This window comes from Boleophthalmus pectinirostris, unplaced genomic scaffold (assembly GCF_026225935.1).
Source record: "Boleophthalmus pectinirostris isolate CB_2022bp ecotype Guang Dong unplaced genomic scaffold, ASM2622593v1 HiC_scaffold_9, whole genome shotgun sequence".
Classification (NCBI taxonomy): domain Eukaryota; kingdom Metazoa; phylum Chordata; class Actinopteri; order Gobiiformes; family Gobiidae; genus Boleophthalmus; species Boleophthalmus pectinirostris.
This window is the reverse complement of record NW_026571541.1, coordinates 15,065,139-15,083,964: the sequence shown is the minus strand read 5'-3', so window position 1 is coordinate 15,083,964 and position 18,826 is coordinate 15,065,139. Positions and strand designations below refer to the sequence as shown.

The 18,826-nt window shown below is 36.4% G+C and overlaps 1 protein-coding gene across 1 annotated transcript in view; it reads right to left on the bottom strand.

The window, feature by feature from the left end:
* LOC110163639 (membrane-associated phosphatidylinositol transfer protein 3) overlaps positions 1 to 18,826 on the bottom strand; it is a 72,948-nt gene that overhangs the window by 51,987 nt on the left and 2,135 nt on the right. The window contains exon 2 of the mRNA XM_055147973.1: positions 7,347 to 7,439. Within this exon, the coding sequence (XP_055003948.1) occupies positions 7,347 to 7,439 (93 nt within the window). The remainder of the gene's footprint in view (positions 1 to 7,346; positions 7,440 to 18,826) is intronic.

Sequence of the window (18,826 nt, the reverse complement as noted above, 5' to 3'; positions counted from 1 at the left end):
GCATTTCCTATATTACCATATGCACATCACAAGGTGGAACGGAGGGTTCTCAATTTGAGAAAAACTCCTAAAGATGCAGGGTTTCTATGTTTAATATGTGTGAATGAAACAAAACACAACTCCAGATATGTTTTGATGAGGAAACAACATTATAAGATATAACAGAAATAGAGTAATATGGGCTCTTTAAGTATGATTCAGGCTTAGTTAATGACTTAAAAGGGTTAGGAGTTAGGGTATTAATTAAGTTGTTACTGAAACTGAATCTTTCTTAAATATTATATCTTTTGAATGGCATAAAGTCAAAATAAAGAGTTGCTCCAAAATGATTAGGCTATTAACCAGCAGGCATATACCAATTTAAAAAGTGTTACCTTTTTCACCTGTATCTTATAGTAGGAATGTAACGGTATTCAAATCTCTCAGTACGATATTTTCACAATATACATCCCACAGTATAATATTTATTCTGATATTTTGTAGTTGCTAACAAAATAGTGAAAATGCAACTTGTCTTGACATGACTCTTGCTCTAAACTAAACCAAAGAATTAAGATTTAAATGTGCTTAAAAATTTGGATTCTTATATTAATTTTATTACTTTTAATGTAGTCTGCGCTGTAATGGAGCAAAGGATCATGGTGTATGTAGTTCACTTTTTTTTTTTAGCTATTGCCACACCCAAACAATAACTTTAAGCAGAGATACTTGTAATTCGATATATTGTGTTGGCCCACTGTATTATTGTGAGACTTTTGACGATACGATATCACGATATTGTTACATTCCTAGCTTATAATTACAATTGCCAGCTCTCCTCAGTATCGTCATCTCCATTCTGTGCTCTGGCGTCTGTTACCATCACAACCACAGCAGCTCCTCCGGGCCCTCTCACAAAGTGACTGCATGTGTTTGGAGGACGCTTGGCTCAGGAACAGCTGTGCTCAACTAAGACAAGTCCATCAACTAAAACTGAGACATTGAATCGTCTGGCCCAGAGATTTCCACCTGGACCGACGATAACAGAGTCTAACACAATATCATGAGAAACAACTGTGAGAGTAGTGGAGGATGATATAAAAATATAATGCGATTGTGTCTGGAAAGAGTGTTCAGTGCCTTACTCTTTAATACAGTAATACATACTGACCTCAATACAGACACATACTGCTAGGCAGTGTGTGCATGAACGAGTTCAAAAGAACGCGTTCATTGAACACGTTCATTTTTCAGTGAACTTTGAACTGAACGCAACACTTTTGTAAATCAAGAACTTGAACGTGAATTTGTTCAAATTATGTGTGATGAACGACGTACGTCACTGTTGGGGTTCAGTTAAACGTCGGAATTTGACGAGTGACGATCTGCTCGCACTTCACCTCGCGAAACCACAGCCGCGTGTCAACGCGAAGGCGACTCCACCGGCAGCTTTAACGGAACGTACGGGCTCTTGTGTCTCTCAGTGGGAAGTCAATCAAACTTGACTGGGCGCGTTTAGCTGCTTGTATTTACCTTCTGTACAGGCTGACCACGGCAAACGCAAGGATTTCAAAAGTTAATTTCAAAGCACTAATTTACAGTCTGTGTGGATCTGGGCTCTTTCACATGATACACAACTGCCCAGGGAGCACAATGTGCTGATGGTAAATGCACAAATACAACAATAGATACATGCTCTCTGTGTATTTTGACGGGGATACGCGCCTAGGCTCGTGTAGAGCGTCAAAAAATAGGATCCATCCTATTTTTTGAAATCTACACGCACAGGACGTGCTGCTCCGCGCGCGTATTATTTTACTTGGTACATATGTCAGTAACGCGCGTCACAATGCTTTTTTAACCTGGATTGAAATGGTGGGTTTTTCGTTTTTCTTCATACAAATTTGCCAAAATCACCGCGATATCAGCAGCGGTGAAACGCCGGAGGTGCACCCGCGTAAACCGTGATCCTGAGCGAAAGGACCGACGCAGAAGTCCGCGCTCCACCGAGATAAACGCAGCTGACGCCCGATCGCACCTGGTTCAGTCCTGGTTCAGTTCTTTTTTAGTCCTGGTTCAGTTCTGGTTTAGACCTGGTTCAGTCCTGATTTAGACCTGGTTTAGTCTAAAATAAATGCAGCCTTTCATTTACAGATCTCAACTAAATATAAAATGAACTGAACTTTGAACTAGTTCAAAATTAAAATTGTGAACTATGAACGTGAACTATTAATTTTGAACAAGTGTGAACTGAACTTGGAACTAGTTCATGAAAAGTGTGAACTTGCACAACACTGCTGCTAGGCCTGTCATGAAAATGACTATATCAACCTTTTTTAGGGGTCAGTATTTATCATGAGTACTTTTTCTTTGTAGTCGTGGTAAAGTTTTTGTTATTTTTCTGTATTACAATAAGATTTGAGCTGTAGAAGGTTGAACAAATAACTTCTATGACTCACTTTAGATACAAACTAATTGCTAACATGTTGCTTTCTTTTATTTATTTATTGCAGCTCATGTTTTTAACAATATTGTACATGTAGAATACTTTTTGAGGAATAATTCTGTTCTATGGTTTGGTTTCAATATTATCAATTATCATATATATTTAGTTCAACAATATATCGCAATTAAATTTTTTTTATTTTGACAGACATACTTCATATTTTTATCCAATCACTCCCACAACTGGTTTAATATTGTGGTCTGAGTGAATTTAACATTGAACAGTGACCTCAAATAAAATCCAAACTGCTTTAGTTACCTAGTCTCAAGTGACATTATTTTTATAGCAGCAGTTGTTAAGTAGTTGATTTTATGTACAAGTCTGAGACCAGATCTAAGTTAAAAATTTATATTTGAGTATTTAAAATTCTGACACAGTATGACCTCAATCTTGTTAGTGAATCCAGCTTTCGTTTCTGCCTTGACTGACAATACAATTAATGTCAGTTTTACTTTTTTAAAGGTAAAGGTAACTTTTCTGATGGAGGGTCTGTCAAATGTTTTCTCCATGAAAATGTTATTGTTTTGTCTGGAATGTTTCATACTATGCCAATTAACCTTTCTCTCTTCACAGAGACCAAACCAGACCCAGTTTCTAGTCAAATCTGTGGAGAGGCAACCCTGCTCACAGTCAGAATGCCTGGTTCTCAATTAAATAAATGTAATTTAGAGCTGTTTAATGTCATACTGTGGAACATTCCAGGCAGAACATTGCCATATAGAAACAAGCAGGTGACGGCCCCCCCAACCAAAAAGTTACATAGTATGTGAATAATGTACACAAAAAAGAGATGCATTTACATGCAAGTGCTGTAACCTCAAAACCTCAACTGAGCTCACCTTGTAATTCTGTCATGAATTCGCTTCTGACAGAGTGTTTTGTATTGGCCTCATGCGCTGCCTCTTCTCCCCCGGGCTCTGAGCACCGGGGGTTCTCTACTGCAAGAACTTCAAGTGTCGTGTACAAATCATGACGAGGAGCTCAGAGAAAAGCTATTTCACTACAGCTTCAAATAGGTTCCATACTTTTTGGAGAATAACACTGTAGACATGTGGATATGTAGATTTGCATTATAATATAACCACTTATTTTAATCATAATGTGCGACATGTCTACACTGCTTTTTGAACAGTGAAAAATCTGCACTAATTGCGAGCAAGAAAAGCAAACTAAATCACGACAAAAAGTTTCTTGTATTTCAGGAGCTTAACAGACCATCAATTTCAGCTATACAGAAAGGCGTTGTGGGCCCTCAGAGAAAACCAAGTCAGTGATGTTTAAGAGCTTATAGGTCAGAAATCAATACAATATGTGGAAAAATTTTAAATGAAAAATTGAAAAAAATAAAGGACTCAATATTGAATTTTATTTACAGACTACATCATGTACTGTTTATGAAGAGGTACTGTCACCGTAACTCAAGACAATTTTTTAACTATAATAATTCATTTTAAAGCTGGAGTCAAACAGCACATTGAAAATAACTGGGCAAAGATAGTAATTTTTTTCTATGCACTCCTTGTATATAACAGATACACCAATCTGCCTATTCCAGTTCCAATACCAGTCAACACATTGGTTTCAAGAATCTTGCAATACCAGACGTCGATGTAATAAGACCATTTACTGGTCGTAATCGGCCCAGGAAGTTTCATAATGTTTGAACTTATATTTATACAAAGCAGTTCTCTAGTGACTTGAGAGATAAATAGCTACAGAACACATTTAGATCAGTTTTGTTTTGTTATTTTAGTTTTAAGGAAATAAATGTAGTTTTGTTTAAGTAACTGAGAACCAAATCAATGAAAGATCAAACATTATGAGACATACTGGCAAAACAATAAGCAGTCTACCTAACTGCCCAAACCCTGAATCAATATCTTGCAAATCAAATCAAATCCAGCACATTTTCCTGGATTGGAATTGATAACCGATGGCCAAGTACGTGCAGCCATTTTTATGTGCCAGTGCTAATCAGGCTTAATCATGTTATGTTTTATTAAAGTCTAGATGATTACTGTATTTGGTGTTAGTATGTGATTGCTGTTACACACTGGGCTATTAAATTGGATTACTTCTCCACTTCAACTACAACATTTCAGTGACACATGCCACGACCCTTCGATACAGAGGCTTTAATATAAACTGTTTGCATAATAATACAAGCCCTATAAACCACATTCATGTAATTTGTAATGTTGATTTTACTGTAGACAGCTCTGCTATATTTAGAGCCTGTGTGTGGTCCTTGGAGTAACACACAGTTTATGAGAACATTTATCAAAACATGACACAAATAAAACTCCCACCAGTATTGAGAGGAGGGACTGCCATATGACAGCTCCATTCTAATCACCTACTGTGCCTCTTGTATCATTTGTCTTCTCTGTCTGAAGCACTGCAGCTGTGGTGGTGCAAACCTTCTGAATCTGATCATGGTTATTTTCACTATAATAATGAGGATGGAGGAAATAAAAGATGAGAAGGAGAGTATGTCATTCAAATGTTTTCAATACCAACTATTATCAGGTGCACCATAGTAAGGGGTCCAACACCCGCTTTTCGCTATGTGGATGTTATTAATTTGTCCACAATGTTAGAAAGTATGGCAAATCTGTATCAATCACAGGCTTTCTATTTGTTCAAAAGTACCTTGAAAAACATGCATTCTTACTGTGAATAGAGTCATCACCCCACAGACCTGACCTAAAATGTGTTTCCATGAAGATAAACAAGTTGCAATACTTGGAAATATTTAAACAAAGCAATAATATCTTTATGGAGACAAGCAGGTACTGGACCTTCTACCAGAAAAGTTACACAGTGCACTTTTAACTAGCACAGTAACACCAATTCATACATCCATTTTTACCACCATACTGTTACACCCTGTGTTTGTCTGAGACGGGTCTTTTGGATGTAGCCCTTTTTCATTTATGTCCTTTGGATCTGACTATGAAATCATAGTCCAAAGCAGCCATTTTTCAAAAACCTGCCACTGGAAAAGAGAAGAGATATGTTTACTGATAGTGAACAAATCCCTTAGGACCAAAGCAAACAGCCAAAGAACAGGGTAGAACAAGCCAGCAAACATTCATTTATATGTAGTGTGTCCCTGGAGTGCCATGGTAACAGTGTCATATCTACCACAACAGCAATGTGCAATGTATTCTTACTCTGGACATGTGAAAGATAAAAAATATATATATAAATGTAAGAAACTTATAACAATAGACCAAAATATCAAGTACAACATTCATAACAAAATCATATATATTGCCAACATTATTAACATGACACTTACTTTCTCTCTCAGAATCTCAAGAAAATTTCACGTATTTCCACTTTGCCATCCAAGTGGATGGAAACCAGAATTTAAAAAGACCTTCAACTTTGTTATTCATTTTGAAGCACTTTAAAGCAGTATTTCATCGACACAGCCAAAATGTAAAAGTTCACAATTCTCGGTTTTACAGTTTCAAACTAGACATAACCTCAAATTCACCCGTTACCAAAAGCTGAGGCTCCACTCTTACATTACATCTCCAGTTGAGTACATAGTGTTTCTCAGTGAGCCTTGTGAGTGCAGGTTATTGTTACACATCCATCACAGATTTATCAGATCAGAGTGAAATCCTGCTGCTCTTGCACTGATGAGATTAGGTGCCAATAGTGCCTAAGCAGAGTCCATTCTGCGGATGTGTGGACATGACAAATACCAGATCGCATCCACATTTTCATGCAGTAAACTCGAATGGTCCTCTGTAATTAAAAGACATCTGCTACGTCTGGGTGAGTGGAAATACCTCACCCACAAATGTTAAAGACATGTTCACTAGTGCACAAAGTATTCATAAAATGCTTTTAAATAGAGCACATATAATTGTTGTCCTTGAACGGTGAATGAGTAATCTAATGCTGATGATGAGTTGTTAGTAGGAATACAATTTTTATGTAAAAATCTTGTCTTGTTCTCATGTTTCATTTCGTGGGAATTGTGTCTCATCCCACCCCTGTTGTAGTAATCTGACTTCCTTCCTCCAACTGTGACGTGTGTACAACGAGAGTTAGCGACTCAGCCCATGAGAGTAAACGTTTGCCTGACAAAGTTATATAAAGTTTACTTGTAACATAACAGTGGTTCATTAAATTGTACATAGTGTTCAGAGCAAGTGGCAAAGGTGCAATAATTTAATCTTGCATAAAGCCAGTAATTGGACTTCCTTAAGTGGAGGCAAAACACACTGAATAGCCCTCTTTAGTACATGTTGAGAGTCCAATGCTTGTTATGGACTGTGACATAACAAATATAACGACATAGAGTGGTATGTCCACATTTATCTCTGGAGAACAAGTGCTCCAAGTGGATAATTGGTGGGATAAGTATTCCACTTATTTCCAGATGAACTGCCTCTGGGGCTGTGAATGGGCCGCAGTGGAAACTGTTCTCAAGGGGGGCTATTTCTGGACTCTGACAATGTAAAAAAAATGGGAAAAAATCTCTTGCAGAGAAGTGGACAGTGAACTGGCAAAAATATTTTACACTGATAAATGATCTAATTGCGGACTTTCTGGCTGTATTACCCCTAAAAGAAAGAATAAAATTGTTGTATTTCTAATGATGTATGTTTAATTTAAGCAACAGGATTAAAATTCTTCTATTTGAGACTGAGAATAATATTGTTTTAGCCTATTCACACATTGTCTATTCACACTAAAGTCTTGTGGCTTTTCTTTTCTATACAGCCATAGCAAGTCATCAACTTCATATAAATTTTACATAGGTTTTATGCCAGATGCCCCTCCTGACTCAACCCTCCTAACTTTGCTATATGCTATAGTAACATAAGTCTAGACTTACCTCTAGCGTCAAAAAACTCCTCATCAGAGCTGTCTACAGACTCTTGTGCAATATTCTGCAGACACCAATGTGGGCCGCTGTGCTTTCGAATACCTGCAAAAGAGAATAGTAAATTCAGTGTCAATCAAAATATGAGTATTCAGTCAGTACTTTTCAGTTTTATTTGTAGATACAAAAGGATGTCCTCTCGACTAGGGACTTCTTTACTGAAGGCAAACCGCACAAGTGTTGGAAGAAAGCCAGTATTTTTATAACCTTTGAAACAAGATTATATGTCTGAAGAGGGTTTAGAGCAATTCTCATTTTTTATCCAAAATTCCCTGCCGAACAGCATTGCAAAACAACCACTGTTATTTTTTTTTTATTTAAACTATTTCCATTTTAAGATGGCACACTGATAGTTTCTTTTACAAATTATACATTACATAAAGTAATGTAAATAACAGTTATTTACAGTCATAAAAGGAAATGTGTGGACAACTCAGGCTTCTTGCAATCAGAACTATATAGTGTTTACAGTGTACAGTATATAGTGAAGTGAAGTGTTTTGTCAATTTAAATAAATTCAAAATAAATCGCCAAGCTTAGCAACTACAGACCTGATCCATGAACCTGTCATTTGAGTTTGGGGTCACTGGAGAGTTTAACCTAACTTCTCACATGAACATGCTTTTATTATTACTCCCATGTACAGCGTTACATGCCTGTTGTTGTCATGATGAAAATTTCAAACTTGATTCTGATACTCAGAAATAGACTCCATAAGATTCCACAATGATAATAAAAAAACACACATACACTTTATCTAGACAGTAGAATGATTTTCAGCATTAATAGTACTTCCTTTTATATTTCCAAGTACAATGTGGTCATCCAGGTGTATATGCTTTTATAGTTCTTATAAACCTCAAGATCATTCTAAAGCTTTCCAGAGAAGGTTCTTTTCTATTCTATTAATTTACTTTTTTAGTATCGATACCTGCTCAAATGGATATCTAATTTTGGTGCTATTTTTCAATTCTTTCTAATACTTTTCTGATACAGAGATGATGTTTTTGGGCAAAATCCTGATCATTTTGAGAGTTTTGCCAGTCCCATGCAACGGTCCCTTTTAGTTCATTATTAATTGATGCACAGGGTGTGTCTTCAGTCTACCATGAATTTCTTTACAGCACTACAGCCCCACAGAGAGAAAAAATTGCAGACAGGGAATTATGGGCAGTCCAGAAACTTCCAACACTCACACACATTTTGCCCTTAGTCTGGGGCTCTGCCTGATGGAGGATTTGAAAGCTTCCTGAGGTGGCCCGGTGCCCCTGTGGTGACCAGCCCTGTATCAGGCAATACTTTGACAAACAAAAACACTTGGCCTCAACAAACCACTTGATACTCCAAACTGCTGTCAAACTGCTCTCTCCACAAGAGGTCCTGAGTGTTCTGGTCTGGTGAGGCCACCTATAAAGCTTTTAGAAAAGGCTCAAGTCGCCCGGGAGATTGCCCCACTTACATCATTGATTTTGCCTCAGTGGTTTCCAAAAAGTGTTTTCTAAATAAAGAAAAAGAACAAAGAAAAAATGTCTTAGCCTTAATAACAGTGGTGGGTAATAGTCACAAAAATAACAATATTTTTGGAACTCATTTGATAACAATAATTATCATAGTTTTGCTATCCACCAAAAATGTGCTTAAATGTACATATAAATCTAAGGCATATTTTTCAGTTATCAGTTACATTCAAAATATTTATTGCTTTATGATCTTCAAGTGTAATAATCTCTTCTTACACTACATCCTGTTTATCAACTTTGTGCAACTTTTTGACTCATATTTACTTATGAGTCATTCTAAATTGGTTTATAAATATACACCAAACATCAGTTAATCTCTTTGCTGTGATATTCAAACACAACCCTTTTTTCTTCTTTCAAATGAACTTATCGAGAGCTACAGCAAATGCAGTCTGGCACTTCACACAAATTGGTTCAAAAAAAGGTTAGTGATATCAGAAAAGCATCCGAGACAACACGCTTATATACTTGTGATTCATCTCCTGTCTTTCATCTCTTTCTGTCTATTACCCACTTCCAGCTGCATTTACACTGAGGCCGGCAGATGCTCAAAATGCCGCTCCAACAGCACTCATTACAACAACAGCTCCAAAACAATCACAGGTTAGTGCCCCTCTATCTGTCACTGGCACATGTCCGCTGCATTATTGCACACTCAGATCGATATGGGCAGGGGTAATGCTAGGCTTGGTCAGAAGGACAAGGAAAAGTGTTGACTTTCAGACGGAAGATGGCAGATGACTACATTTGTATTTCTGGGCCTAAATAGAGAGCTGCTATAGGCTACACTTGACCCTGGAGCTATAGCAAAAGTTGTGGTGGATTCAAAATAACGTCTTTATAACACTCCCATGCTATATTGTGTGGTAAGGTCTGCTATATATTACAAAATATTCTGTATAAGGGAAATACAGATGGTCACCAGACAGTGAAGCGTCTGATGCAAGATAAGTGGAGGCTGCTGTGAAGACTAGTAACAACTGATTTTGATGTCATTGTAAGGTAATCTTAAGAAAGAAAAAATTTGATTTTTGTGTCACTCACATTCTACGCTATTTATTGATCTTTGTAATACTCACAAGAGTCAGTTTTGTATCTCTTGCATTGGAAATCTACAAAAGCCCCATCCAGCACTCAATGGATTAATGAAGTTATGTCCTTAGATTAGGAAGAAGATTAGGTATTCCAAGAAAGGTAACATAAAGACATTTTTTAGAAATTGGCAGCCATTTATTGACTTATTTAAAACAGTCTAAACCAACCACCTACCCACCCCTTCTTTATTATTATTATTATTATTATTATTATTATTATTATTATTATTATTATTATATTGAATGACGCTACACCTATTTCTTGAGTGATTTGTTTTTGTTAGTTAACTTTGTTAGTTATGTTTTATCTGCATAAAAATGAAAAAAAGTGTGTGTACATGTGTTGTTTGAATGACATATCTATATTTGTTTGTACATGAATAAAAACATATGAAACAGAAGAGTCAGTTTTGTGTAATATAGAACCTGTTCATTCTTTAAAGCTACTAATTAAATACATTTTAATTGTCCAAGTGAATTGTTGGGGCAGCTTTGAAGCAAGTTGTAATAAGCAGACTATAGAATTAGGCCATAAAACAGCCAATACTTGAAAAGCTTAAAAACAGGCTTTGATGTTTTTTGTTTTGTTTATTTTTATTTATCAATTGCAGCCGTAAGCATGCATCCATGTGGCAAAAACCCTATTTAACACTAATACGCTTTTAGTATTATATCCAAGAGCTGATGGGTCAATTGAAAGATTACAGCTGGGTTCTCAGATCACTCCCTCAAAGTTTGTCAAAGGACCACATCCAAAGACAGTTTATCTGAGAAAGCCAGAGGAAGTCCCTGGTGTGGTATAATGCCTTAAGCAGATTACCACCTTTCTGCAGTGAAACACAATTACACACACTTTCCACAGACTTATTGGGCTACATCTGTCACTTCTCCATCAGCTGCTCTGTGCCCACTAGCACAATGGGTTTTATAAGGCTTCTGTCAACCAGTATTACCTCCTAACTAGTTCAACAAAATCTTTATCTTATTACCTTCTATGCAGCATAGTACACAGGTATTTCTAGCTGCATTAGAAATAACAGGTCACCAGACAGTATTGTGCTATTTCTGATCAAATAGCACTATGAATAGTTAAAGACATCCTTTCTTTCTCCTCTTTGGTATGATTCATATGGTATTATTATATTATTGAAGGAGACACTCTTTCCATTTGAATCATTTCACCTGGAACAAACCGCATCATTGTTTATTTATTGTCTTACTCATCGCACTTCTGGGTCACTTGCTGCATTAGCTTGAGGTAACTAGACTTATTTGTTATTTAAAACTAAGCAAACAGTATGATTTTTAAATTCAAGAATCCCAAATTAGAACAGGAACTTGACTAGAGCCTCCATCTTTACTTGAAGATAGGTGATAGATGAGGATGAGACAGCATTATGAAATATCTGCCAGGCAATTTTGAGAGAGGTATAATTAAAATCATTCATCTTTCTAAAGTGGAGTGTGCAACTTCTTCTTTAGAGAACAGAGATAGAGTCTAACCTTGGATAGTGCCTGCAGCAGTGTGCAAGAAGAGATAAGTCTTGAAATGTGTACAGCTGTGGCAGTATAAAGCAGGCAATTTGAAACACAAGGGCAAAAACAAAGGAACATGGGAAACTTATTAGAAGATATTTCAGTGAAGAATAGAAATCCCATGAGTTCTAATTAAGTGTAGCAGATATAAGATGCTTTAGCAATCCAACAGTTTCTGGATATTAGATATGTGTTTGTTAACCCCTCTGTATTTCCCAGGAGGACTGTCCATGCTGAAATATTAAATGGATTGTCAGTGTGTGGTAATAATTGCTGTGAATGTCTCAGGGCAGATGGCTCCAATTGAAGATTATTGTTTTTGTGCAACCATCACGAGTCATCGAAAAACCTCTCCATCAAAAGCGGTCTTTCACTGGTGACTATGAACAATAAAGGAAAAACACCATAAAATGAAAAAGCACTAAAGTAGTCAAGCTTAGTTGGGTCTGATTTATTTAAAAAAATGACCATATAATGAGGACGATTGTGCATGCAAACTACAGTAAGCTGTGTGTCCGGCAGTACAGCAGCCACATTGATTTGAAGCTGTGCTCTAATAAGAAATGGCATTGATTGAATTGTCACTACAATTACATGACATGGTTCTTCTAAGAAACAGAATTTTCCAATCTGATTTAGTTCTCAAATATTTTTTATTTGATCATTTGTCCGTGTTATCTTGTAAAAATGAAAATAGGGATGTTGCAACAAATTTAAGATTTACAAGAGGAAACAACTCTGCCTTTTGGGTAAAAATGTGTTTAAAAAAAAGTGTTGCTTATATCCAAAGATAAAAAAATAAAGTGCACATTGTAATTTTAGAAAAGAAAAACTATCTATCTATCCATCTATCTTATCTATCTATTTAAGATGTATAGTCACACTAATTTTTATGCACATATTTATATATAATGTGTGTACTAGAAGTGGGGTCTTTTAGATCCCTCAATATAAAAGTAGGTTCACACACCTGAATGTCTGGTTGCAACCAGCAGAAGGCCATACTCAGCCTATGCGGGGAATAGCTAACATACATACATCTGAGATGACCCTATCTCGAAACAGTACAGACAGAATGAATGGGCTGGAACACAAAATTGGACAGTCAACATTCTGTGAGTGATGAAGCTCTAATGACTGAAAGTGGTGAAGAACACTCAAAAACAAGCTCTTCATTGACCTTATGTGGGCGCAGTTTGTATCTAGACTGAGTGACCTTTTCTGGCATTTTCATAAAAAAATCACCACTATCTTGCAAGACTACAACACAAACAGATATCCACTGAAGCAACACTGATAAAAAGTACAAGTTCATAAGTTGACCACTGCAACTTTGCTTGTTTCTTAACTGCTTCTTATTGAGTACCCCACCCAACTCAATAGACCTGCTAGGATAATAATCCCAGTAAACTATTTTTAAACAGATAGTATCAGTCAAAAGGAATGAGCTGCAACAAATAAATAGCACAGTGAAGCTATAATCAGCCACTTATACAACCTTTTCCAGCTGTTACAAATGTTATCGTATTGCAACAAAAATACCCCAACATTTTATAAATACATTTTGCACACAATAAATATTGATCCCCTTAATATATCGTTCCAGCTTTCAAGTCAATATAGTATTATACAGGCCTATATACCATAACTCAAAGGTCTGGTTGAATCTTGTTTATCATGTCCTACAAATCCAAAACTAGTTTCAGGGGAGAAGAACTTTTAATATATTATGTTGTAGAAGCATTGCACAACTGATTAAAAAACACATTTCTATATTACAGTGGGATTTGCTGCTAATGAGAAAGCTCCACTGATAATAGCATGGCTGAATTTGTCAGTCTCATTTAGTGCACTGTTTATCAGTTCAATCCAACATTAAGACATTATTCCACTTGCCTCTGATTTAACTGCATCGCCTGTCGTAACTCTCACACAGATGGTCCTGGGTTGCCACTACCACAGCTGAATCTCTTCAATTTGTAATCAGCACTATTTAATATCCAATGAACTTGCTCAATTAACGACACCCAAAAGAGCTCCCTGGGAAGCCTGTGAGAGCAACTGCTTCTGCCACACGGAGGACATGGACAGGAGGATGAGGCAAGCTGCTGCAGAAAACTGGACCCAAAGCCCCAAAACGCTATGATATTTAACATGTCGAGAGAGAGAAATCCAATAATGTTTTTCTTTACAGCGTGGATAAAGAGGAGGAAATGAGAAAATCCACAGCCCTAATTTCAACAAGCAACATGTCCTCGCTAAAGATGAAAGCCACACAGGGAGGACAGAGATGGTGAAGAAAAATCCAGAAAACAGAGTATGCGTCAATGTTTTTCTACCCCACATTTTAAAATCTATCATACACAGATAATGCACAAAAATACATAGCAAAACAATCTCAACGACAAGTGCTAGATGCATAAACATTATACAAAACCATAGTAATTATGAATCTAAGAAAATTTATTATTAGTTGTCCCAGTGAATGGCGTAATTTTTCCTCCCAGTAAAATGAAAATACCTTATTACAAAATTACATTGAAAACTATTACAAAGTGACACCTTATAACGAAAGAAATCATTACAATTGCAGAAAATAATAATTATGCAAACTACTTCATTGGCATCTAATCTAAACATCTAATCTTTAAGCTGCACTGTGTAACTTTTCTGGTAGATGGTCTACCACCTGCTTGTCTCCATGGGGGTGTGATTGTTTTGCATGAAATGTTCCATAGTATAGCATTTACATTTATTCCATTACAAGTGTTTTTATTGCTTAAGAATACCAAACAGGCATTCTCAGATACACTGAGACGCCTCTTCATAGATCTGACCTGTAGGCTTACCTTAATTTCTGTTTATCTTCATGGAGATAGATGAGTTTAACGCTTCTCTGTGGAACATTCCAAGCAATAACAGCTCCATGGACACAAGTAAGTGACAGTCCCTCCACAACAAAAATAACACAGTGCACCTTTAAACTTAATGAAAATTGTTAAAGCAGATGAGAGTTGTGATTGATGTGAACCACTGTTACTGTTAAATGGGTCACTTTCACTATACAGACATTATCCCCGGATGCTATCTATGTGCACAACAGCTTTGCACATCACAACGACGTCTCCTATTAATGGACTGCTGTGCATTCTCTATCTGATAATCACCACTAAAGAGCACGGCCCCACTTCTGTCTGTCTGCCACTGCAAATACAAGACAGCACATTTATACTGACGCTTGCCTGTAAGGGAGGGCATTTAGTCCACTCTTTCACTTTTAAATTTAAATCGCACATGAAGAGGCAATTACTTATCTACAATCGTATTTAAAATGAGATGTATGAAATGTCCCCGTCCAGGCTGTTCTTTAACATAATAGAGTTTGTGCCAAATGGTTAGGGAGGATCTGGATCATGATAAATAGTCTGCCCGTGTGATTCAATAAACCTTTTAGATATATCGCCATCATGTGCTTTGAAAACGAAGAGTCAGAAGTAGGAAATTGCAGTTCATAAAGCACAGTTTGGTGGCACTGAATGAGTTATTTATTGTGAAAAAGACATTGGAGCTTCTTTTGGAATGAAATTGGCCCCATTCTGGGAGTTTCAGACATCCTTCTATTGTTCAAAGACACACAGGTATTACAAATAGAGATGGGACTTATCAAAAAAATTGATAATAAAGCAGTTTGGGGGTAGTTTTGTGGTCTATTCATGTTTCATGCGATTCTTGAACCTCAATCAAGACTTTTACAGGTACATTTAGAACGTTCCTAATTGTTAAAATATATATTATAAAATGCAGAACAAAAAGAAATTGAGAAAAAAAAATTGCCCACCCTACATCATAAGAGCTTGTGAATCTGAAAGCGACAGCAAATGTTTTCATGCATTTTGTATACGTGTGTGCATGTTACCTGCTTACGATAATTAAATCAACTGCGTAAACTAATTCTCTCTGGCAATAGTTATTCAAACATAATCCCATATGATGCATTTATTCATTGTATAAGTGCTTGTTCACAGACTTGTTTTGTCAATAACAAGAGGGATCAGCATCTCCCAGAGCACCAAATGAATTCTTTTATACCTAATGGAAACGCCACAAGCAGAACATTAACTATTCAAATAATTTATTCTTGTAAGAAATAACATACAAATATAGTGCAAAGTATTAAATCATATGACTAATTTGTTATTTTCATACTCAGAGGACCTCCACTAGTGAACTGTGGTGTCAATAAAATGTTCACTTGCTCTCTCTGAAGGACGCTGCCTGCACAACACTACTGCAAAGCCTCATGGGAGTGTTATGTGTCAATATCAATCTTGTGTATAAAGGACTGGTAGCGAGGTGTTGATCTGGCCAGATATGTGCTCTCACAAGTGCCACTCAGACTTGCACAAAAGTGGGGTGAGTTGAAGTACACTGTTGATTATGGTGCGTGATATTTGCAAAAATGTAAAGATACGCAGACAATGCTAGAGAAATGTGGTATAATGCCAGTTAACAGTTGAAGTTTTATAATTACCCAGAAAAGTGCAGAAATATTACTATATAGAGTTCAAATTATATGTTGTTGTTTTTTTTTTTCATTACCAGTGCCAGTTATTTAGAATCCAGAGCAACCCATGGCCCGTAAGATGTGCAGATATTTTTAGGCTGATATTTAGGGGCATTTTGTTTTTTAGTTTTATTTATTTATTTTTTAACAAATTATGTAATTATTGTATTTACATCAAATTCATCTACAGTCTATTTTTTCCACAAACCTTTAAGAGAGTGGTGTTGTCACATTTTCAGCATTTTTTGCTTTCAAGTGTTCAAATATAGCTTTGTCTGTAGGCAGAAGGTCAGCCAAAACAAAACATGTCCTATGCCGAAGATTTATGGCTAATTGCCAAATCGTTAAAATGTGCAAATATCTGCCATATTGGTCTATCTCTACTTTATATCCTTGTTTAAAAGATTCCAACATCATTTTGTTGCATTTTTATTTTTAATCAGGTCTTTTTGCATCAGAATAAATGAATAAAGTTGCACTAGGAAAGATGTGAATGCTAGACAGATCCTTGTTGGAAAAACACAAATACTGTTCTCTTTACAGTTATCCAATCATTTCATCATCTGTTCCCAGGATTGCAACAGTAATACAAAACAGAGTTGTAAATATACAACTCAATGTACATTCATCTTCCAAAACTCATTCCTCTAACAATGTTTTTGGCAGGACATTATGTGACTCACCAAAGAGTCAAGACAAAATGCCAAATATGGTCCTACCTCTGTCCTCTGCCCAGTGTGACGTCAAACTGACCGACAGACAAACAAGAGGCGGAGAGCTGGTCTCCTGTGAACATCTTCTGTCTGACCAGTCCACTGCTGAGGCGAACAACAGCGGAGACAGGCCAGGTGTGCACACACATAACAAACTCCTATTACATCTGAATTTACATAGTTTTATCATCAAATACAATTACAGAGGTCACAGACTGAATTAATTAATGCAGCTTTGCAGTTTTTATCTCAGGAACATGTCCTCCTTCTGTCATCACACTGGGTATTAAGTGTGTATTATTCTCTAAAACAAGTGAAGAACTTAGCAGCAAACAATTCATTAATTTTAATCAACATGCAGATTCAGTTATTTCTAATCATCAATGATCATGGGTCTTTATAATGGAGAGGTCTACAGCCAGTCCTCAGTAAAAGAATAATTAATATTTGTCAGTAGGAAATGTGACTACTTTTTTTTTTTTTTTATGAAATACATTTTCATTTTTTGTTAAAAGGAGGTATTATGCAAAATTGAGTTTGTGAAGCTTTCTACCACATGTTAACTTTCCCACATCAAAAACATGCCTGATGTGGTTTTGTTTTATTTGTCATTCATGCATGTTTGAGTAATCTTGCAGTCTCTCCTGCGCACTATTCAAACCATCTTTATGGTTTGAGCTTGTCAAGGCACAGCCCCAAGTCACCCATTTTTTATGAATATACAACAGCAGGATGCAAAACAAAATACTACAACTACCCAAACCTGATGCGAAGTGCACTAGTGTTTTTTGGCAAAATGCACATAGATTGTGTTGTGATGGAAGAGTGACTCAAAAACTGCACTGAAATTAAACATACATTGTTTTCAATGCATATACTGTGATCTAAATAAGGAGTTTAATAGTCCCTCTTTAATATGATAATATCAATACATTTTTTGGCATATCCCAAACCCCAACATGGCAATGACAATAATGTTTAGCACCTTCATCAATACACACAGAGACTGAAACAAACACACATTATAGAAGTAGCCTCTGGGGTTATTTTGGCTACGACTGAAATTCAGCAAACACAGTGAGTGGCCAACTCATTTATTTATCTATTTGGGCAGCAATGGAAAAATGTCTTCCTCAACTTATTTAAATTTCAGGAAGGAGACATATCAATGCTCAAAGGTGGGTAGCTCATAGAAAGGCTTGGGTGGACTAATGGACTCTACACTGCTATGCCCTAACAACTGATGCATAAAATTGATCATACTAAGAAAAGTCTTCTTATTTTCTTTTTTCTGCCTATGATTCCCAAACCATCTTCCTCCCAGAGTGGGGAAGAGATTTGCTTCTTTTCTTTCTCTATAGTAGGTACCATATTTCTAACTCAACTTGAAAAATACAACACTTAGAAATCCCATTGCCAAGATTACTGACAAACCTAGTAAGGCTTCAAATATTCCACTTCTGTTTAGTGTCATTTAAAGCAGCTGTATTTGGTTGTTGAGACACAGTGAGCACATTGGGCATACAGCCAGGTCTCTTCAGTGGCTGGAGAAAGCCATGTATTCTGTTTAGTTTACTAGTCATAAAAACCCAGACACTGAATAATGTGAAAAAGACTGTGATATAGACTACAATACTACAGAGAGGCTAGCAGAGCATTGAACTGCATTTTATTGCTGGGTGAGCTCATGCTGTTCTCAATGAAAACAAATCATTTATATGAAATTACAGTGACCTCACAAATGTACTGTTGCATGAATCTATTGCCCTGCGCTTAGTACTCGCCAATGGTGACACAACTTTATAGCCACAGGGTGACAAAAGATTCAAGTGGGCCTTTTTATATTTATTTATCCTCTTTTATAATTATGATTAACTACAGTATGTACATTCAAATATACAGCATGTGCATTTAATCTTTTGCGGAAATCAGTGAGGTGAATTATATTATGAATTATTGGGTTTACAGTCCAGATTTAATGTATTCATATGTAACTTCTGATGGT